The following is a 24,243-nucleotide window of genomic DNA, read 5'->3' on the forward strand; positions in this document are numbered from 1 at the left end:
TGGTTCCGAACCGTAAAAGTTGGTTCGGAACGGGATCCACAAAATCCTTGTTTCCTCTGGTTCAATCTGGTCCAATCTGATGGAAACGCAAGCCGGTTCGCGGCCGGTTCGCAAGAACGAACCAAGGTTCCAAGAAAGTTGAACGGCACTGGTTCTTGAACCAAGGTTCTTTTGGTGGAAAAGGCTCCCTAGAGCTAAGCCCTCTACAGCAGAGCCACAGGGACAGTGTGCCGAGGCCAGTGTATCGAATAAGACTCATCACACCCATGCGAGATTTAGCCTCTCAGGCCCAAAACGTTGAATATTTAGTCATCGTTGAATACGATTTTGTCCACAATTCCATGCTGTATTGATGTTGGTTTGTTTACAGATGGTTTGTGTGATATTAAAAGGCCCCCGACCCTGACATGTAGAAGACAGTCACAACCTGTTTGATAAGTGTGTATGTGTGTATGTGTAAGCACTTTAAACATGGGTGTGTGTTCAATACAGTGTTGTGTATGTGTAGGTGGTGGAACTACTAAATTAGTAGTAAAAAAAAGGTGAAATGAGATTGTGAGTTAATTTCATTAAGCGTCCCGCGAAGCTTGGCCAGTGTGACCATGGCCGTACAAACAGACACCAATTGACCAGTGACAGTCCGGACAGACAAAGCCAGATGTAGGAGCGGTTAGCACCGCTCAAAAGTAGTACATGAATGCCCTACTTGATCCAGATTCTTGTATTAGAGAGTATGTAGATAATAGATGTCTATGTAGAAGACCTGGCCTCCACCTGACAGAGACGATTACTTACAATATACTTTCACTATTTGAATGGATGGACAGATGAATGAATATGTTTTTTGTTTTATTTAATTTAGAAAAATAGTGCATTTTTGGGGTTTGGGGTTTTTTGGGAGGATATTTACTCGTGACTCATGAAAATGGGCCCGTAACCCCCAGCTTGGGTCCCGATCCACAAACAGTGAGTCACATACATACCGGTATGTGTACATGTTGTTGTGCACTGTAGGTTAAGCGTGGGTGTGTGTTTGTAAGGGGTGTTTGCTGTGGGCTGAGCCAATCCCATCCTCTGGCTGCTGAGCCAATCCCAGCCTCTGGCTGCTGAGCCAATCCCAGCCTCTGGCTGCTGAGCCAATCCCAGCATCTGGCTGCATATGTAGGGAGGTTACATCAGGACACGAGGAGGGAAGAGAACTCCCCCCCACTGTGGCCTCCCTCTCTCTCCCTCCTTCTCTCTCCCTCCTTCTCTCCTTCCCCCTCTCCTTCTCTACCTCCCTCCCTCTCTACTTCTCTACATCCTTCTCTCTCTACATCCTTCTCTCTCTACATCCCTCTCACCTTCTCTCCCTCCCTCTCTCCCTTTTCTTTCCTTCCCTTTCCCTCTGCTTTCCTCAAGAGCAGCATTTCACTTCATTCCGGCAGCACTAATCTATTGTTTGCTCTTAGTCCTTATAAAGCAGTAACCACCCGGAACTTTCTGTCAGCCACTTAAACGGCCTAGTATATATATACTTAAGTAGACAAAGACAATGGCACACAGGCCACTTTCTTTCACAGCCTTCGACATGCTGACGACATGTTGTTTACACTTATAGGTTGTGTGTGGAGTCACTTTGTCCCCTAGCTTGCTGCTACTTCTGTATACATTGGCTGCTATTGTATAATGGTATAAATGCTGCATTTATATGGCGCCTTTATTCAAAGCTCTTACAGTGTACATTACATTCAACCATTCACTCTCTCCTCTCTCAAGGGTGCGTGCGTGCGTGCAAGGAAACCATGCAAAGGTTTCAAGTATCTTGCCCAAGGACACTTCAACAACTCAGGGGGAGCAAGCAACAAGTCACTGCAACTATCAATTATTTTTCTAACGATTATACCATCGGTTACCTTTTCGATTAATCGAATATTCGAGAAGTGTTATTAAATTATTCTTTTTGTCAATTTTGTTTATATATTGTTTCGGTATTTTGGAAACCTCATAATTATGTCCAAAACTGTTCATTTTAAGGATTCAACTTCAAAAATATCAAAAGTAGCAGATCTACAAGCTTGTGGATCTGCAACTGTTGATGCTTTCGTGCATGAGACACATTATCTTACGATCAAGTAGGGCAGTGATACAAAAAAATAATTAAAAAATATATATATCTTTTTTTTTTCAGACAGAATGAAGTTATTATCTTTAGCCTAATTACATTACTATTACCGTACATTAATAATCATCCAGGAAGGGAAAACTGTGTGCACTCATTTAGAGCAGCAGCAAAGATGAGCCTCAGCAAGCACCGAAAAGTTGATGCAGAGAACCGGCACTTTAACCCAAAATGGATGGATGCTTTCGCTTTCATTTTACCATCTCATGCAAATTCAATACCACTATGTTTCATTTACCAGAAAACAGTGTCAGTTGTTAGGATCGACAACATAAGGCTCCAATGAAAGACAGAAGTTATCAAGTATCATTAATGTTGACATTGTATCAACTGGCCCCTTGCCATTTTGGTAATGTGTCCCACAGGCTCAGCTATTTGAGTATCCTTGAAGTAGGGCGTTGATTTACGCCAAATAAAAAATAAAAAGCTAGAATATGGAGATAAGAGGTTGCTGCCTAACAGCAACGTTAACAACGACTCGACACGAAGATATTTGGCCAAAAATACATGTAAAAAAATGTGTGCAAATATATGAGAACAAACTAATGGCGACTCCCACACTAGTGCCTTAAAGGAGTAGTTCACCCCCAAAATGACTTTGTTTCTATTGATTACTCACGCCATGGAGACTTGGCGTGAGTAACAAAAATATTTTGTGGTATTTGTCGCATTCCTAAGACAAAACATTTATTATAGTAAATTTACCCATTGATTCTGGATGGGGGGTACATTTATTGTTATCAAATTATTGTCTTAGGAATGCAAAAAACAAAACAAAAACAACATTATTGAACTCAAGTCTCCATGGTGTGAGTAATCAATAGAAAAAGTCATTTTGGGGGTGAACTACTCCTTTAACCCATTAAAAAAGGAAAGCATCTGTGTCATTTTAGATCTTAGCGTTGGCTATCCAATAATAGGACATACAAGCTCACAGCGCGTCACTTCTTGGCACAAACGTTCAAAGTTTGTTGTATGCCCAGGGTCCCATTCTCTCTGTCGTTTTGGTTAGGTAATATCTCTCCACTCCCCCAGCTACAGATCCTAGGGGCTATCCTTTTACCTCCCCAGCCTGGGGGGGGGGGTTCACCCGGGCTATATGTCTGGGCACACCTCCAGCAACCACGCAGTGGCATCAGCTAAGGAAAAAGCTAAGGTATGGCAACATGAGCTAAGGTATGGCAACATGACTGGTGTCTTGCACGCGCGCGAAAACACCAGTCATGTTGCCATACCTTAGCAACAGGCATGACACATTAATTTTAAGAAGTACATTCAATTTTTCCCCCGTTTCTACGGTTTCTTGGGCTGGATATGGCAGCCTGGAATGGTTGTTCAAGTGCAGCTAAACTTGGCATGTTAGTAAACGTGCCACAATTAACAATAATGAATTGCACCTGTGCAGCCGACCTGGGAATATACCATTTTGTCAAGTGACCATTTTGTAAAATTTAGCATTTGTAGTTATTTTACTGTAATTTAACAACATAATAACCAGAACAGATAGACAAAGAGACATTCATGGATTTATATTTAAAAGTAACTTTTATTTTTTCCCCTGGACCCAGGATATGGCAGCTGCATACCCCTGCCATACCCAATTGACGCCCCTGCAACCACGTCACCGTATCATCATCCACATACAGCAGGCCATGCAGCATTAGGAGCCTGATACCATTGGCCAAGCTTCGCAGGACGCTAGCTTGAAGCTATAGCTTCAACTATTTATTTTGCCGGTGGATTTTCATACCGTAGAAGAATTAATGGAATCTATGGGGCTTCCTCGAAAGTCAAACCATACATTTTTTGCATTGGAAAAAAGGTCGGCGCGACTCTGCAGTAAAGTCAAGTAGGTTTGACTGTATGGGCGAGTCGTAGCCAGTGAGCCAAACATACCAGACTAACTGGCACGCTCCTTTTAGTACTTCCATTTTTCCATTTTCACAACTTCCCTGAGCCGTGTCTGACACCACTAGCCTCCTGAGGACACTGCACTGGAAGGAAAAAACTGTTACCTTCTCCTGATAAACCTTCATAAAAAAATAGTATTAAAATACAATTTATCCATGCTGTCACAGCAGAAACCTCTTATCCCCATATTCTAATTTGAATCCCGAAAAGTATAAGTTTTTGGACATAATAATGAGGTTTCCAACTGACAGAGAGGATTTATAGTATTTATACAGGCCCGTAAGGGTACGGTCACACCCAAGTTTAATTGTACCTGTGAGGGCGGATCCTGCCAATGCTTTTTTATTTTATTTTTATCCCATGATTTTGTAACCCATTTTTTCACCCGGTGTCAATTACCTAATGTAATCCTGGGGGCTACACTTCCTCTGAGAACCTGGGGAGACAACTGACTGACCTCATGCTTCCTTCTATGTCCAAGCTGCTTCTTATCACCTGACAGGGGAGAGTTTCCCCGATTGGACGTAGGATCGTATTTCACAATAAAGTAAATGTCCACAATACGATTATCGTGAGTGTTTTTTATCACAATAAACGATAATATCGATTATGGTCCCATCCCTATTCTATGGTTAAGAGTACTCACGGCTGGCAGAGTTTCACCAGGTCCTGGTCGGTGGTTCCAGGGTGAAGACCTCTGATGTACAGGTTGGTTTTACTCAGCTGCTCCCCACATCCTCCTCCCCCGCCGCAGCTGCTACTGTTGTGGTTGGGACTGGGCGGCGCCATCTGCTGGCCGGAGGACACATAGGAGGGCTGGGGAGGAGGAGAAACAAACCTACATTAGTTTCACCCAAAGACGGAAATACGAGGAAGCGGGTTGGAATCTAATATTCATTCCAATGGAAGAGTGAACGTGAAAACAGCTTCTTTAGCTCCATGGTCACTGAACTAAAATATTGGACCCCACAAGCCACACAATATTCCCAAGACTTTCATACTAAAATGGCTTTTTTGATGATGGCTAGCCAGATTGGGCAGTAACGTGATATTTTTACTCTAGTACAGGGGTCTTCAACAGGGGGTCCGGGACCCCTAGGGGTTCCTCAGAGTTACTACAGGGGGTCCTCTAAATCTTTGTGTGATAGAAACTTGTTGTTTTCCCTTTTTTATACTAACCACTTGAACCCTAGCATCCATATTCTGAGAACTTTAGCCAAAAATAGCAGATAAAAAAATTGCAGATAGTTTGTAGATCGTCTATTTTCGGCAAAGAGCTTTGGTGTAGAGGGGGAAAAGTCAGACTAGTACATAGTGAAAGGTGAAGTTTATTAAGTATTGACGGTTCAAATGGTTAAATATCTGAAAACACAAATTGACATGAAACCAAAATACAACGATGATTGTGCTGTCAAACGATGAAAATATATGGAATCTATGAACAGGTTGTGGGGGGTCCCTGCTTCATCTCTCTCTCAACTAAGGGGTCCTTGGCCTGAAAACGTTGAAGACCCCTGCTCTAGTACATGATGTGAGTATACAGTGTATTCTTCCAGCAGGCAGCACAGTTAGTGTGTGAGCAGCCCAGAGCAGCCATTCAGGCAGTGTGTAACGTGATATTTTTACTCTAGTGCAGGGTTCCCCAATAGGCGGCCCGTGGGCCATTTGCGGCCTGCGGGGGGCTACTGTCTGGCCCACACCAACCCCAGTAATAATGTGGTATAAGAGCAGCAACAACACTAGTATATCGTCGCTGTCGGGTGGTAATCTCGTATCTCCAAATTTGTACGTTCCTTCGCAAATCATACAAGGCCCTCGCACAAAAGTAGTGAAAGCAGCAGATCTACCGCGAGGCGTTGTGTGCTTGTAGATCGTCTGTTTTCACTAGTTTAAATCATTTTTAAAATGATGAATTCAAAACGAACGGTTTTGGACATACAAGATTTTCACCCGACAATGACAAAAACTTGTCGCTGGAGTAGCGGGAACGCCGCCGTCGCCCCCTGCAACGTTGTGGCCCTCGGCTTGGTACCCTAGACATAATTCGGCCCTTGGGGTAAACTAATTGGAACCCTGCTCTAGTACATGACGTGAGTATACAGTATATTCTCCCAGCAGCACAGTGTAGTGTAGTGTGAGCAGCCCAGAGCAGCCAGTCAGACTCAGTGTGTAAAGTGATCTCATCCAGGCCCTCATGTCAACACTCAGCAATATACTCTCGCTGTTCTTTGGGGGAATGCAGGGCCTCCTGCCAGCTCCATATAAGGGAAACCGGGCCTCTTCTTCTTCATAAAGCTTGTTTCACATCCAGGAACTCTCAAGCCTCTTTCTCTCTCTCTCTCTAGTACTCAACCGAATGGATCTGGCCTTCAGCGGCTACAGCAGACCCCCGTTTGAAAAGCTTTTTGTGCCAGGGACCCCCATGACGTCACTGTCGGGCAGAAACCTCGTATCTCCAAGTTTTTTCACCAAGTAAAGCCCTGCTTCATCTACAAGCACACAACGCCTCGCACCGTGACGTCCGTGAGGCGTTGTGTGCTTGTAGATCTTCTGTTTTCACTAGTTTAGTTCATTTTTAAAACGATAAATACAAAACGAACGGTCTTGGACATACAAGGTTTCCACCCGACAACGACGGGACGCTCACAATGAGCTCACGATGACGATAACTATATCGCTCATTGTGCGTTGTATGTGCTCGGCCCATAAGACAAGATTGGGAAAAAAAGGAAAATAGACGATCCACACAAGCTCACAAGCCATCATGTGATGAACTTGTGATGCGTTGTAAGCTTGTGAATCGTCAATTTTCGAATAGCTGAAGAATAAAACAGGACTTCAATGTTTTAACTGTTCCTCGTTTAACCTGTGGGGGCCTTAGTTACCGTAACCCACCTCAGGGACCCTGGACCCAAATTTGAGAACCATTGCTTTACTACCGTACAGTAACTCTCGACCTTTCAAATTTCAAGATAGGTTGCAACCATAACTAGGCTAAGTGAGGTCACCTGTTCAAAACACGCCATTTGACAGATTATTATTTTTTTTCTATAATTTTTATCCCACGATTTTGCAACCCATTTTTTCACCCAGTGCCAATTGCCTATGTAATCCTGGTCTCTGCTCTCCCTCTGCCGCGCCTGGGGAGACAACGGAGTGACCTCATGCTTCCTTCTATGCATGAGTAGTCCAAGTTGTTTCTTTTCACCTGACAGGGGGGATTTCCCCGGGATGGACGTAGCGCGTGGAAGGAACACGTTATTCCAACCAGTTCCTTTCCCCTCCATCAGGCACCCCGGCTGGCCAGGCATTATTGAGACCAGGATTACTGCATGTTTTTGTGAGGGTATCAACCCTAGGAGACACGTGGAGAACATGCAAACTCCACACAGAAAGGCCCTATCGCGACCCCACCTAGGGTGTGGGCGCTGATGACGCAGAGGGAGAAACACGCCCCCATGCAGCACCCACAGCGTCCCCCGGCGGGAATCGAACCCAGGACCTTTTAGTTGTGAGGTGAAGCGCTAACCACTGCGCCACCGTGCCCCCCATTTGATACCTTCTTTACACAAAATATGCATTGTGCATTAATATCCAAATAAATCCAAATAGCAGCAAACAAAAATTACAAATTACAAAGTTTCCCCAGAGAACATAAATGAGGTACTCCAAGAATTAGAACATCTTGGGAGGTTTTCAGCTATTACTTTAAGTGTTGTGACATCACGTTCTCTTTCTACACTGGACATGTTTTACTGACCCCTGAGGGTCCATGGACCACCATGTTGAGAACAGAGCAAAACCATAGACCCCAAGAATCCCAACCGCCATGTAGGTTGATGGTTGCATTGAATCGTTGCAATCAGGTGGAAACCTTGTATATGTCCAAAACCATTCCTTCTGTATTATTATTTTAAAATACATTTTAAAATAGTGACACAGATCTAGTTTAGTTTAGTTTAGTTTAGTTTATTTGATCACTCACAATTTTACAAGTCATACATCCACTTCATCGTCATTGTTAAATGTGATCAAAAGGAATAGGCTGAAGCTGAAAGCTTGTAGAAGCCTATCCTACTTATTCATGAATTAAGACATTGATTAGTTATAAGAGTGTTCAGATTAGCAGGGAGTGTTGGGCGGGAGGAGTAGTACGAAGGCTCTGCGACTACGTCCTCCCGGTGGAGGCTCCTCACTGGCAGGTGAGGCAGTAGGAGGATACAACAGCAGTGGCAACACAGAAATGTGTGTGGGGAGGAATCAAATGGCATAACGACTAAATTGTAGAGAAAAGGCAACAAAAAAAAGAAAGAAATGCCCCAGATGTCAACAATAGCATGTTTTTGTTTTTTCTCTTCTGTCCTGCCACCCTCGATAAAAACAAAGTACTGACATCTGTTGACGTTCAAGACTTAAGTCCTGTTCTGGTCACATGCAGTGCAGTGGAAGAACTCATGGTTTTTAAGTATATATTTCAATAATACTGCACAGTGGCACAGTCAGTCAGTAGCGCTGTCACCTCACAGCTAGAAGGCCATGGGTTCGATCCCGTTGGGGACGCTGTGGACGCTGGGGTCAAGTTCTCTCATCCGTGTCATCAGTGCCCATACCCGAGGTGGGGTTGGCAAAGGGGCCTTTCTGTGTGGAGTTTGCATGTTCTCTTCTCACAAAAAACATGCAGTAATCCTGGTCTCTAATCTATACTGCCTATGGAGCCGGACAAATGATTTGTCCGGCCAGAGGCCAGAGGGTGCGCCAGACAGAGGACAGCTGGGTCAGGAACCAGATGAATGAATGACTAGTGGACTAGAAAGATACTTGAAGTAAACTCAGGCCTTCATTTTGTTTTGAGAGAGAGAGAGAGAGAGAGAGAGAGAGAGAGAGAGAGAGAGAGAGAGAGAGAGAGAGAGAGAGAGAGAGAGAGAGAGAGAGAGAGAGAGAGACTGTGTCGGACAGATGTTTGCCTCTGAGACTATAAAAACGTGAGTGACAAATGTTAGCATTCACACTGAACCCACAGAGTGAGTTCACCTCAGTCCACAGGAAGGCCAAGGTCCATACACAAAGCAACACACACACACACACACACACACACACACACACACACACACACACACACACAGACGCAAGGACGCACACACACACACACACACACACACACACACACACACACGCACACACGCACACAGACGCACACAGACGCAAGGACGCATGCACACACTCTACAGTATGTCAACTCACTGATCATTAACAACGTACATAACAGGAACAACATCATATGCTGGAGGAGCTGACGCCACATTGCCTAAATGTCTAATTCAGTGCTTCTCCAAGGTTTTCGAGTCAAAGACCCCCGTGAGAGAAGAGAGAAAAGCCTGCATCTGAAAAGAATGTCCCCAGCCTTACACGATTGCAGTTTCTTTTTCAAGATTTTGTGGAAAATAGCAGATCTACACGTTCTCAGCGCATGACTTGTACACCGGCTATTTTCAAATGGCTGGTGTATGAAGTATGGTTAAACTGTGGTTATGTTGATGCTATACTATACATTAAGCCAGTGATTCTCAACCTTTTCAGGCTGCGACCAGTCGACCACCCCAAATTTGAACTGGGGACCCCCCACCCGACAATCACTTGGAATGTAGGCTAGTACAGTAGTTGAGACATTACATTTAGTTTCACTTTAGATCATTATTACATAACATACATTAACCTATTATGCCCTATTTTATACTTTGGCTATTCACAAAAATATGTAGCCTTGTGAACCAGCCTCCTATTTTCATCCTAGAAAGCAAATGAGAATGTAGATTTGCAGAGGAGGCTGCTGGCTCACGCCAGGCAAAAGATTGTGAGCTTGTAGGTTGTAATTTTGTTTTAATACAGGACTTTTAGGCAGCCTAGTCAACTTAACTCATACTCTGCGATCCCCGTCGAAACCGGGGATTTCCCGCTGTACCTCTCTGCGATGCCCGTCGTTCCCGGAAATGTAATTAGCTTTAATCATTATGAAACGATTAAAAGTATAATCACTGTATATATCCGTTTCGGAGACTTTAGGCCCGCCCCCTAACTGTATCCGGTCGTATTTCCCGTTTGGACCGGATCTAGCTTTCCGTATCCGGTCTGAGCCTGGGCCATAGTCCCGCCTCCATTTGTTTACATTATAACGGAAGAATAAGCTACTCGGCGATGGAAAGCTCGTTTTTCAATCCGATTTTCGCGTTTGGAAACTTTGATCCAGTCTCTACACGCCTGGATTATGATCCCCACACATATCGTGCGTTTTGTGCGCGAACGTGTCCACGTGTTACCATAGCGCACAGCTTGCTTTTTTCAATGTTTTTTCATGTAAACACTGGCGGATAAGCAGGGATACAGCGTGGCAACGGATATGTCTATTTCAATGGTGTTTTTTTTATTCTAAAGCTGTCACCGAGTCTACACGTCTACTAGATGAGTCGCGCACAGATTGTGCACGATGCGTGCGCGTGCCCACGTTAAAAGGTAAGGACAATTTGGCAGCTGCTTACTACAGCTATGTTTAAAATGGCAGCAAAATTGTTAAGTTAACTTAAAGGAGTAGTTCACCCCAAAAATGTTTTTTTTTGTATTTGTCACATTCCTAAGACAATAATTTGATTATAATAAATGTACCCCCATTGATTCCGGATGGGGACCCAAATGCACCATCCGGAATCAACTCAAGTCTCCATGGTGTGAGTAAACAATAGGAAAAAAAAGTTATTTTGGGGGTGAACCACTCCTTTAAGGGTATTTCTACACTGTGATATACTTCTTTTACTACTTCTCCCACCCCTGGCCTCTACACTGTGAACATGATGTTGTGCAATGTCAGATGGGCTATTATAAGATTGTGGCATTTTGGATTTTTTTTAAAACAAGGTATGAAAACATAACCAAAAGCATTTCACAACTGCTGACCCTAAATATACAGTATTCTGGGGAGGTGTGTGTGTGTGTGTGTGTGTGTGTGTGTGTGTGTGTGTGTGTGAAAAGAATTCCCAGAAAATAAATAAATGAAAAAAAGTGGTATAATTACTGTATACTTTCCAAAAATGACACAATAGCAGCCAAGCATATGAGAGCAATTCTTATAATAGAAAACAAACAGAAGATGGATTGAAGTCTTCCAGGCCAGGGTGGCTGCGTGCCTGTATAAGTCGCCTGAAGATACAGATGTGCCATTTCAAAACTTCACACACGTCCTGCCAAATTGGCAAGACGTGTGAAGTTTTGAAGGTGGATTTTCAGTGGATTTGCAGAACATTGAGCTTGTAGATCAGCTATTTGTGCTATTCTTATGACCTTCTCTGACTTCAACGTTTAAATCTACCCATTAGGGCATTCACCAAATATTCGAATATCAAAGTCACTATTCGACGTTGTTCACCGAAGTCGAATATTCTTTTTTTTTATAAATAGTTTATAAAACTTGCCTATAGGAAGTCATAAGAATGAGTACCAGGGGTTCTCAAACCTTTTTAGGCTGTGACCCCCAAAATAAACATATTTGAACTGGGGACCCCACCCTGACAAGCACTTGGAATTGTAGGTGTTACATTTAATGTGACTCGGTTCCGCAGATAAATATTGTGAAAATAGCAGATCTACATGCTCAAAACGCCTCGCGTTGCGAGGCGTTGTGAGCATGTAGATCGGCTATTTTCACAATGTTCACCTCTTGCTTACTTAATATTTGACAGTTTGGCCAGTCCTGTCGAATATTCGACTATTCGAATACTTTGAGGTCGAATACTTCGAATACTAAATATCACTATTTGTGAATGCCCTACTACCCATGAAGGTGGATTCTGCTTTTCAATGGTAATGGGAGTGGTTTCTTGCCATTTGTGGGTTTCTGCAAAAATACGCTCCATAAAACATAGAAAGTCAAAACAGGGAAAGAAACCTGTGGGAAACATGCATTTGCAGGATATTTTCAGGTAAAATGGTAAATTTATATAGCGCTTTTAATCCAAAGCGCTTTACATAGATTGTGCATTACATTCACCCATTCACACACACATTCATACACCGGTGGCGGAGGAAGCCATGCAAGGCACCAACCTACTCACCGGAGGCAATTAGGGGTTCAGAGTCTTGCCCAAGGACCCTTCGACATTAACTCAGGGGGAGCCCGGATTCGAACTGGGAACCCTTCGGGATTTATACCCTTCGTGCTCTAATACCAGTTTCTCTACCCCTGAGCTATGCCGTCCCACCAGGAAAAGAGCAGTGAATACCGAAGAGTTGAAATGGCACCCCTGTAACCGATCTATGTTTGACACATGCATCGTGTGGGCTTGTAGATCGGCCATGTTTGGCACGCGACACCCGTGGTGCGAAGAAGCATAATATAAAGATGGAGGAGCTTAAACACATGCAGTTACAGTGATGAGTGAGTGAGTTAGTGCTGGAATGAAGGGGGTGGGACTGGGAGAGGGGCGTGTGTGTGTGTGTGTGTGTGTGTGTGTGTGTGTGTGTGTGTGTGTGTGTGTGTGTGTGTGTGTGTGTGTGTGTGTGTGTGTGTGTGCGCGTGTCTGTACGTGTGTGTGTTTATTTAAGGGTTACTGGCATCTGACCGCATTCATCTCAAACCCGACATAACCTCCACATTTCAACATCACACCGTAGAGCTATAAAATACTCTGGCCAGAAACCTCGCATCTCCATATTCTAACTGTTGTCAGTTTTGTGTGTGTGTGTGTGTGTGTGTGTGTGTGTGTGTGTGTGTGTGTGCGTGCGTGCGCGTGTGTGTGTGTGTGTGTGTGTGTGTGTGTGTGTGTGTTTTTTTTTTCCACTGTAAGTTAACGGCCTCTACTTGATCATGACTACATTGTCAGATTTGTCACAAAAAGGCATCAAAAGTAGCAGAGCCACGAAAGCTTGTCGAGCTTGTAGATCTGCTTGATATTTTTTTAAGTTGAATCCTGAAAGAGAACAGTTTTGGACATAATGAGGTTTCCACCTGACAGAGGCGATATATCTGATGGAAAGACGTCCCTATATAGGTCAGAAGTTCTCAAACATTTCTGTCTCAGCTCACCACTGTAAATAACCTTTTCATCCATGGCACCCCTGTATTACATTGCACCTAACGGTACGTAATAGGGATGTCAGATATTGACATTTTACAGATAACCGATATTGTCCAACTCTTAATTTCCGATACCGATATTAACCGATAGCTACAGTATATATGCTGGCTTTTTCACCAAAAGTCAACTAATTGTCAGGTAACATCACATATCTAATCAAATAAACTAGCTATAGTATCAATATAACATCAAATCAATCTAATATAATATTGCTTTCTAGCAGTGATTCTCAACCACTTGAATTTCAAGGACTCCCAGTTTGAAATGCATTAGGCTACTCTGCCCTACAAAGGCAGAGTGCAGTAACTACGTTTTCGGACATACCAACTTATTTGTGTCACCCAAAGGTCAGATTAGCCTACATGATATTGGGGGATGAGCAATTAGCTCAAGAACGGATATACAATTAGTGTAATTTCACTTTTATGCCGTTATCTAATTTGGTTGATCAGCTGTAAGGCGCTCAACAGACGGACAGCGGTTGCCGCCGGGGCTCCCGCTTGGATCTGCGAGGACCGCGCCGCGGTGATACACTAACACACTCGCTCTTTGAGTAAACGCTGCGCGGTATTTCACAAAGATGAACACAATCCATCTCTCACCGCCCGCGTACGCATGCACAAACGAGCACGCTCGCGGGGATTTTCACGGGACTGCGCCCGCTCGCCTCGCCGCCTCTAAACTTCGCTGCGCGGACGAAATAGCCGCCCGCGTCTCATTGAAAATGAATTACTAGCAGGCGGTGACCGCGTACCGTCTGGAATCCCCTGAACACTTTTAAACCAATTTTTTGGTTTAAAAGTGGGTGGTCACGGCACCCACTTTGACGAAACCCTGCTATAGGGGGAGTGGGGGACAGACCCTCCGATTGGGCAGTCAGTCACTCTATACCGCTACCAGAATAATCGCTACTAACATTGCGTAAAGTTGCAGCCTTTAAGCAGTAAGGCCCAGTTTAAGGCTGGACTGGACCAGTAAATGGCTGGACTGGACTAATTGACCATGCACGGAGGCCCCAAGTGGTCCATGGTGGTGGTAGCAGTCAGGAGGACAATGGGTTAATTTCTAGCGGGACAGGACTGGGTCAAAGATCAGAACTGGTGCTGTTTAGGAACAGAGAGAGAGAGAGAGAGAGAGAGAGAGAGAGAGAGAGAGAGAGAGAGAGAGAAAGAGGAACCCCTTATTACACCCACAACCCCCCCATCCAGCCTTAATCCCCTCTTCCACTGCCGCTGAATAAAAGTGAAAAGATTCAATGTTTGTTCATGTTAGATGACATGGAGGCACACTCTGCTCTGCTCTGCTCTGCTCTGTCTGCTAGAAGCTTCACACAAAGAGGACCCTCCTCCTCCCTCTCCCTCTCCCTCTCCCTCTCCCTCTCTCTCTCTCTCTACATTCACACAAGCCCCGACGTGAACTTAAACTAGAAAGATGCAAACATGAAAAATTGCAATTGTGGTTGTGGTTGTCACACTTGCAAATGAATTCCGTCTTAAAATTTGAATGTTTCCCATTCAAGTCAAGGGGAAAATGTATTCACTAACACATATATATGGAGATCTCTGCGTCAGTCCTTGTCCCTTTTATGATAATGCCCATATATAAGTCAATGGAGAATTTTTTTTTCATGAATAAATTAATATAAATTAAACAATATAACATATCTCTTAGCAAAATGCAAGCAGACGTGTCCCAGCCGGTCGATTTGACATGTGCGGCCCAAGTAGAGCGTCAAAATAAAGTTTATCCGGACCGGAAATAAAGTCGGACAAGTACTATAGTCTGATTGCCTTGTTAGGGCAACCAACACTAAAACACATAGATAGACAAACATTGCAATACAAACAGGGCTCCCTGTAGTAGTAGCAGCTGGTAATCTTATTTATTTTATACTTATAATCCAGAATATATAGAATCCATAAGGTGGTGGTGTGTGTTTGTGCATTCGTGTTCCAAGTCAACCACAGAACAGTTGGCTCCGAACCTGGTGGTGCAAATATACTGTAAGTCATGGGTCTCAGGAGGACATTGAACAGGCGATGCCTCTATGCTTTTTTTTGTGTTATTCCATAGTTTAGCGCCCTATTGCACAACATGTGTGGACAAGCAAAACCTACATAGTGTAAGGAGCTACTGCGCAGCCGGCACCTGCATGTGTGTAAGCACGTGCGTGCATTTCTTTGTCACTTTTTGAGACACCACTGCATGTGTGTCTGACTCGCGGACAGTTTGTAAATCCCTTCATCATTTAAATAATGGACATTTAGGACATTTTCAGACAAGTGTGTGTGTGTGTGTGTGTGTGTGTGTGTGAGACACCTACCTACCTAGGCAAGGTATATATGCCATGTTAATGGTACAGGTGTGATTAAAATGATGCAAACTATTGCAAAACCGACGTTACGATCAAAGCCGAAGTCCGACACAAACAAACAAACAAATATTCACAAAGCTGCAGCGACTTAAGTTCCAAGTTGAAGTCCGATCCAACAATATGAAACATTTCCACAAATATTATACTTCGGGGAAGAGTACTTTTGTACTCTTGTCTTGAAGAGTACTTTTGGAGGCACGCTACAGAAACAGGTCATTAGTTCAGCATGTTGCTTGTGGGGGGCCATATGGCAAAAGTATCTTATAACACAACAGTACTATAACCTTTCCCTGTTAAAAAAAGAACTATATCGCTACAAGGTAACACGAGAAATGTACATACTAGTAGTAGTTCCAGGGGGTCCCTGAAAGTTGGTCTCAATTGGTCTAAACTCTAGAACATACATGGGTAACTGGCGGCCCAGGGTTTCAGCTGTTAAAATTCCAAACATGCACACATGACCCACTCTAATTACTAGCTTAATGGTAGTACTTGTCTTTTTTTATGTCCAATGTATTTGTATTTAAGTTCATAAAGTTAACATAAGAACATATAAAGAACATATAACATAAGAACATATGAAATTAAATGAAAATGTTACTTTTCAGGATTTATATTCAAAAATAGCAAAAACTATTTCAGGATTCCAATTTAAAAATAACAAAAAATAGACAATCTACAAGCTCAAAACGCATCGCACTGCAATGTGTTTTGTGCTGGCAGATCGTCTCGTTTTGCTATTTTTCACTGTATATGCATTGTGGTGAAAATATAGTGGTGATCATCATCAAGGTCTAGAATGAGCTAAAATAACATTAAGGATGTGTAGGTTGGAGTCCCAGACAGGATGAAGAGGAATCCTATCAAATGGGGATTCATGTCCTCTAATGCATATCAAACTAGGGATTGAGGATCATTCATCATCCTAATGCAGTGCAACTAGACTTGTTTGTTTTGGCCAGCGTGTAACAACTGGCTGCTAGATGCAGCTCACTGGGAAGGAAGCCCTCAGTCACTTGAGGTGGCTGAGAAAAGAAAGAAAGAAAGAAAGAAAGAAAGAAAGAAAGAAAGATGGTTGGGATAGATATATACTTGCCCAAAGGTCATGCCCACTTGCCCCGAAAAGTAAATTGTCCATTATAAAATGATACCGTAGATAGGATTTTAATTACCGCTCAATTTAACATTTATTTCTTTACTTTCTGGGGCTGTGCGCTAAAAAATGTCATACCTCAATACGGTACCTTCAAATCCAAATGCCTACATAGCTATGCTTGAATATGTCTATGGTTTCACACTTGTTCCACAGACGAGAAGACAGAGTGCACTGGCCATGTTCAGGTGTTTAGACAGATATCTCGTGTTGTGTTATAGACAGTTGCGTCCCCTAGTCTCAAATGAGCACTTGCCCGGCAGTCGGGCAACCTGAAAGCAAACTTCACCTGCCTGAAGGTTTTATTTACCTGCCGGGGGCAAGTGGGCAAGCCTTAGTGTCAATGCCTGTCAAATATGATTATTTTGGGGGGGTCCCCTCCCCTCCCCAGTTGAAATATGATTATTTTGGGGGTCACAGCCTGAAAAGGTTGAGAACCACTGCCTTAGTTCACACATGACCCTGTGTGCACTTCAAACCACTGACACACTTCCTCCAAAGGACTCTAGTAGTAGTTGGTAATGGTCTGAGACTGTGTTTCGGTCTTGGAGGAAAAGCGTTGCTGGCCCCGGCTCGCTGCTGCTGCTGCTTTCCTTTCTTTCCTTTTCTTTTGTTGTTATTGTTGCGGATCAAAGCAAAGCACCGGTGAGTGTCGGGACGCGTTGTTCTCGTTCACACATTCTTTACAAGAGGAGCGTGGAGTACCCTGCCCTGTGCCAGACCTGTGGCCGGGAACACATCATTACAGCAGCACCCTTTAATTCGCCATGTCTGCCGCACCGCGCCGAGCCACACACGCGCACGCATGCACGCACGCTTGTGAGCTACTATACTTGTTTACTCTTAAAAAATGTTCCCTAAGAGTCGCCGCACATGAGCTTTTTCCACCTGCATGTGATTTGTGTGTTCGTTATAATTGTGTTGTTGGGTGGGATTTATTGTGTTGTTGTTAGGGTGGGATCTAGTGTTGTAAATGGGTGGATAATGGATAACTGCAAATAATGATTAAAGAGTACCTACAAAAGAAAGGAAAGGTAACAAGTTCACGTTTACCAAAAACCTTAAAATAGTTGTTTACAGATTACCACCAAAGGAATAATAACATACATTTACTAGTAATATGTGGATAAACTTGTCCTTCTAGACTTTTAGGTACTGTAGGGTTAGTTGAGACTTTGAGAATATAGTTTTTCCCCAAAATGACTTGTAATGGTTGTAAACAATGGGCCAATGAAGCCTCCAGGTACAGGTGTAATCACAGAGCCTATGCTTCTTGCACTCCAATATCGCCACTGTCGGGTAGAAACCAAATATCTTTTTTTTTTCTTTTCTTTAATAAATCAGTGCTATTAAACAGTGAGCACCCTTTACGCCTGTGGGTTTTACAAATAATGAACCAAAGAAAAGTATTAAGGCCTGGAACCACTTTAACCATTATTTTATGCTTTAAAGGACAACTTTGTTTTTTTTACATAAAGGGTTCATATTTTAGATGGTCATTGGAGAAAAGAAAACATGACTGTTAAAATGTTTTCATTTACTTCTGCAAATGCAAATGCATGTGGCTAAATATGTATTTTTAGATACAATAAGCCCATTCCAAAGATGCACCACAATCTTTCATTGGCAGATGTGATTTATGGGGGCTGGTGTAAATAGTAACAAAGAAATTGCTGGTTTATTCTGTTTAAAAAGACATATTTAGCCTCTTGTACGCATGCCCCCACCCACTGAAATCAAACTACTAAAATCGCTAAAACAGAAAGCAGTAAAAAATTATTTCTCTAATTACAATCTAAAATATGAACCCTTGTTGTAAAAAAAAAGAAGTTGTCCTTTAACTATTAAAAACAGCAGATATACAATCTTTTTTAATAGCGAACATTTGTAAATCAAATACTCGCTTCTATCCACTTGGAGCTGGATATATTTGGGTAAAGTGTACAATGACACATGCAAGACAATGTATAAAGTCACCATACCAACTTTGATGAGGCAGGGTTGTGTTGTTTTAAAAACATTGTTTGTTTGTTTGTTAGTTTTTTCATCCCCTGAATGTGTGTGTTTTTGGGTTTTTTTTTTCAGTCAACTTAACTTCACTTGACTACAAATCACACTAATTCATTCATTAAGACGGGTCCTGTAACATACACCCATCTCTTTATTGTGCTTTACTGTTGCACAATCCCCAGGATTTAGTTGGCAGTCTGGTGACGTACGTTCTAATTATCCTTCAGTTTCAGATTTATCGGCCGTGACAAGCCTCCAGGCCTCCGTAAAAACTGTAAAAGGATCATTTTGTTTTCTCTGAGAAAAGGGGAGGAAAACAGATGATGTAAGAAGTAACTGTACACTGACGGGCTGTAGTAGTTCTTATGATGTACAGTAAGAGAGAGACAGCGACACAGAGGAGGTCTTTTGAGTTGAAGAACGCTTTGAATATCTAAATGAATGCCCCTACTTGATCATACCACAGCGTCACACAAAAGCATCAGATGCACAAGCCGCTTTGCGTTACGTTTTTGAGCTTGTAGATCTGATATTTTTTTCATTTGAATCCTGAAAAGTAAGATTTGTTTTGGGGCTTTTATGTCTTTATTGATAGGACAGTAGACTGACAGGAAATGGGGAGAGAGATGGGGAGTGACGTGAGGCAAAGGTCATCCGGATCAGGAATCGAACCGGCGCCGCCGCCGCCAGGCATCCATGCTGCCTAAGTGGTATGCGCCTGGACCAGTAGGCCAGTGGCCGCCCCTACATCAGCTACTTTTGATGCTTTTGTGTGACGCTTGGAGTACGATCAAGTAGGACGTTAAATTACGAAAAAACACAAAAAGTTAGAATATGGAGATGAGAGGTTTCTGCCTGACAACAACGACAAGATAAAAAAAAAATAATAATAAAGTAAAGTACAGATACTCAATACTGTACTTTACTTAAGTACGGGACTACAGTAAATGTACTTTGGATACTGAGCTCCACTCTTCTTATCTGACTGACGGCATCTCTGCTTTTATCTGTCTTTTCCTGTCGAGCTTCTGAGGCTGACCCCAGTCTGACCTGTCGAATGCCAGGGATTTCCTGGCTCCTGGGGGGGCGTGTGTAGACGTGTGTGTCTGTATGTGTGTGTGTGTGTGTGTGTGTGTGTGTGTGTGTGTGTGAGCGCGTGCATGTGCGTGTTTGTGTGTGTGTGTGTGCGCGTGCGTGTGTATCTGACTGACAGCTACCTGCTGCTAACGACCGTCTGACCAGCTGACCATGACATACACTAGGGCAGAGGTCCTCAAACTTCTTTGGCTCAGGGCAACCCTGTAAATAACTTTTCAAGCACCTTACATTTATTATGTAATATTACACTTCGTAAATATGTACATCTTTCCCAATAAGATACAGTTTACAGTATGTCACAAAGAAAACTTGAGAGAATATTAGTTTCCTTTAGCACGGATTGAACATGACTTTATACTTGAACAGTGTGTGCAGTGTGTCTGTCAGGTTTCCACGGTAACACGGTTATTTCTATTTTATTAAGACAAATACCTACAGTAAGATGAATTGTCTTAAATCCGGATTTGTACTTAGTTACGGGTTCTTTTTGTCAAAAACATGCCAGCAGGAAACGAGGTTCAAATCCGGGGTAGGAAAGGAAAGTTACATATAGTTGTTGTCGGGTGGATACCTTGTACCGGTATGTCCAAAACCGTTCGTTCTGTATTTATCATTTTTTTAAATGATTGAAACTAGTGAAAATAGCCGATCTACAAGCACACAACGCCTCGCGGCGCGAGGCGTTGTGTGCTTGTAGATCTGCTATTTTCTCTATTTTTGTGCGACAGTCTTGTATGATGAAGCGGGGGCTTTACTTTACGAAATAACATACACATTTGAAACTTGCAGATATGAGGTTTCTGCCCGACAGTGACGATATACTGTAAAGCTTTAAGCACATTTTCTTTTTACAATAGTAAAATGAGTGCAATAAAAAAAAAGAAGTACAATAATATATAATTTAAAACATTTTTAAATTAAACCTGTTCCTATGGACCACCTGTAATTGTGTCATGGATGGACAGACAGAGGGCCACGGGCTGGGAAAGCAGTCGCAGTGGTGTAGTTTTGGAGCAGCATGACTGCGCTCAGGGGAGCAGCCATTGTGTGCACGAGAATAGACCTCAACGTCAACAATAGCAGAAAGTATTCTCAAACAAAACGGCCTCTTGTCAGGACATGAGGTCGCACGGCTGTACAACGTCAACAATGCTCCTCCTGTCACGTGACGAGCTGTCCGTCTGTCAAATATGTCTGACATGTGGGTCATACGCACGTCATGAATGTATGAATGTGTTAATTATACCAGAGGTTCTGGAACCTTTTTCAAAAATGATATGTATTTGGTTTGCAGACTCTCATCCCAACAAAATAGTCTGTGCCAGGGACCTCCTACACAAGCAAAGATTTGAGAATCTTTCAAAAATAGCGAGCTTGATACGACCCAGGGGTCGTCTTCTTGAGGAGGTTTCAGGGGGTCCCCAGCTAAATTATTCATAGTTAAGAATCTTACATGGCCCGGCCCCCTTACAGGTCTGTAAAGAGTGTCGACCTAATGCATATCCTCAACTCGTCTACAGACTGCTGAACAAGGCATGACCACCGCCTGTCATCAGTCATGGCTTTGGGACTTGTTGCTTTCCTCATGGACCTACCTGTGGATTATACCAGTAAAGCAACCTTCTGTGTGGACTGTGTGGTTGAACTTGACACTTGCCAATACTCTGCAGAGTCTGCCCTTTAATCTCATGTACAACACACTGATACTCTTCTTGCACTAATATGTCTTATGTCATGAACAGTATATACAGTACCAGCTGCTATATGCTCACGCACCTTATTACTAATACCTCATGTCAGCGCTGCCGCTACAATGACGCGCACGACGCACTGTGCGTCAGACATCACGCTGCCAAAGGGCACCAAAGAATGAGAGAGAAAAGAAAAAAGAAGAAGAGCCAAGCCGATCCATTTGATCTGGGGGCGGGGCCGCAGCGCAGTCCGCGACTCACTCTTGAGTCTGCGCTCACTCACAGACAGACAGACAGACAGACAGACAGACAGACAGACAGACAGACAGACACAGAGACAGAAACACTCACCCAGTAGAGATCCAACGGTCATAGACTGATCTGATCTGATACACCCTGCAACATTTCGCACGCGTGGGGGGGGGGGGGGGGGGGGGGGGGTGTCGCTGTCGTGGGGGGCACCCAACAGCCAGTTGAGCTTCAGGCACCAAAATGGGTTGCAGCAGCCCTGCCTCATGTGCAACATGCTTGGATAGATATGCTATAAATATTAAGATACATAGTTGTCTTTTTCCTCTCTCTTTCTGGAAACAATCATAAACGACGGAGCTTGTTGCACGAAGACAAATTTAAACCACTGTTTTTACACCTGTGATGTGACAATAAAGATGCTTCCGATTGTGAAACTGGGGGTCCTTGAAATGTAAAGGTTGAGTAGCTGGGATGACACTGGATGTGTCATCATGGCCAAAACAAGACAGGGGCTAATGATGGCGTCTCTCTCTCTCAAGTGGATCTCTCAGAATTCAGTCATCTATGACGTTATCTATGACTAAATGTAACTTTACGGGCAATGATTGCGACCGATAGACAATGATGCTATAGACAATGATTACTATCACAATATAGACAATGATTGCGACCGTCAGGGAGCAGTTTAACCCTAACCTCCACCGGCCGTCCGTCGGTCGGTCACACGTCACACGTCACACCTTTGCCCTGCTCATATCTCCGCATCAGTATATAGGGCTTGTTTGTTTATTGTATGACATCACGCCACATCATCAGCTGTGGACTCTGTGATGTCATCGTATCGCATCAGTATATAGGGCTTGTTTGTTTATTGTATGACATCACGCCACATCATCAGCTGTGGACTCTGTGATGTCATCGTATCTCCATATATGGCCATCTCCGTATATGGAGATATAAGTCGTCCATGCCCAAGTATGGGCTGGTGAGGTCAGACTTTGTGTGATGCGTAGGTTATCTCCATATATGGAGATTCAACATTCCAGGCAATGCTCTCTTCCCTGGTGAGAATTGCCCCTTTATATAGGGCTTGTTTGTGTATTGTATGACATCACGCCACATCATCAGCTGTGGACTCTGTGATGTCATCGTATCTCCATATATGGCCATCTCCGTATATGGAGATATAAGTCGTCCATGCCCAAGTATGGGCTGGTGAGGTCAGACTTTGTGTGATGCGTAGGTTATCTCCATATATGGAGATTCAACATTCCAGGTGTAACTATGGCTACCCGTATGACGTGAGAGGTGGAGGTTGTGATATTTGTGGAGATAAGTGACCAACGGTCGCTTATCTCCCGATTAGGGAGTCTTACTGGTTACTATCACAATATAGAGCTGTTTAACACTGTTACTGAACAAACACTTTATAGCAATGATTACTGTCACAATATAGAGCTATTTAACACTGTTACTGAACAAACACTCTATAACAATGATTACTATCACAATATAGAGCTATTTAACACATATTTGAACCTAAGAATGGGTTACCTAAGTATGATTACTGTACACATTCAGGATTGTTTGGCACGTGTTCTTATGAAGGTAGACAGACACGTGTGTGTGTGCGTTTGTGTGCATGCGTGCGTGTGCACACGCACGTGTGTGTGTGTGTGTGTGTGTGTGTGTGTGTGTGTGTGTGTGTGTGTGTGTGTGTGTGTGTGTGTGTGTGTGTGTGTGTGTGTGTGTGTGTGTGCGCGCGTGCGCCTTAAGGGCATGTTTGAATTAGCAGCCATGAATTAGCAGGGTGAAGGTTGGGTGGGGTGGGGACTGGGGAGGAGCTGTGTGTGGTAGGTTGTTAGCATGGAGGGAGAGAGAGAGAGACAGAGACAGGATATCCTCGTTGTGTCTGCTTCTGATCTTATCTCACTGTCACTGGGAGGGACGGACGGACGGACGGACGGACGGACGGACGGACGGACGGACGGACGGACGGACGGACAAGGCAGACATACAGACAGACAGACAGACAGACAGACAGACAGACAGACGGACAGACAGACGCACAGACGGAGAGCTCTCTGCATTCTTAGCTAGTGACAGACAGGGAGGGACCACCATTCATCCTCCTCGTCTGCAAACAATATCTTCTCCTCCTCACTCAGTGTTGCCAGATTTTGTAAAAAAAAAAAAAAAAGCAATCAGGTCTGGGAAAGTCAGATGCGACTATAGGCCACGTGAGCACTTTAAAGTTGTACTATGTAACTTTTTTTATAAAACAAATCTTAAAATTCTCCTAACTATTAAATCACAAAAGTTTTAGAAGATCCGCGCCGTGAATTTCAGCCTGTAAAGCCTTCTCTGTATGTAAACTGAGATCCTTGCCGTGGACCGGATCTCGCGCCAAAATTGCGTCATCACACTACCGGCCAATCACAGCGAGGGTTATACAACTGCCGGCCAATCAC

At 43.5% G+C, this 24,243-nt stretch overlaps 1 protein-coding gene across 1 annotated transcript in view; it reads right to left on the reverse strand.

Annotated features, from left to right (window-relative positions):
- Positions 1–24,243, reverse strand: part of LOC308286553 (RNA-binding motif, single-stranded-interacting protein 2-like) — a 92,354-nt gene that overhangs the window by 46,766 nt on the left and 21,345 nt on the right. Inside the window, exon 2 of the mRNA XM_080727602.1 lies at positions 4,719–4,888. Coding sequence (XP_080583728.1) covers positions 4,719–4,888 — 170 coding nt within the window. The remainder of the gene's footprint in view (positions 1–4,718; positions 4,889–24,243) is intronic.

Source organism: Nannobrachium achirus (genome assembly GCF_963921795.1).
Source record: "Nannobrachium achirus genome assembly, chromosome: 6".
In the NCBI taxonomy this organism is placed as follows: Eukaryota; Metazoa; Chordata; class Actinopteri; order Myctophiformes; family Myctophidae; genus Nannobrachium; species Nannobrachium achirus.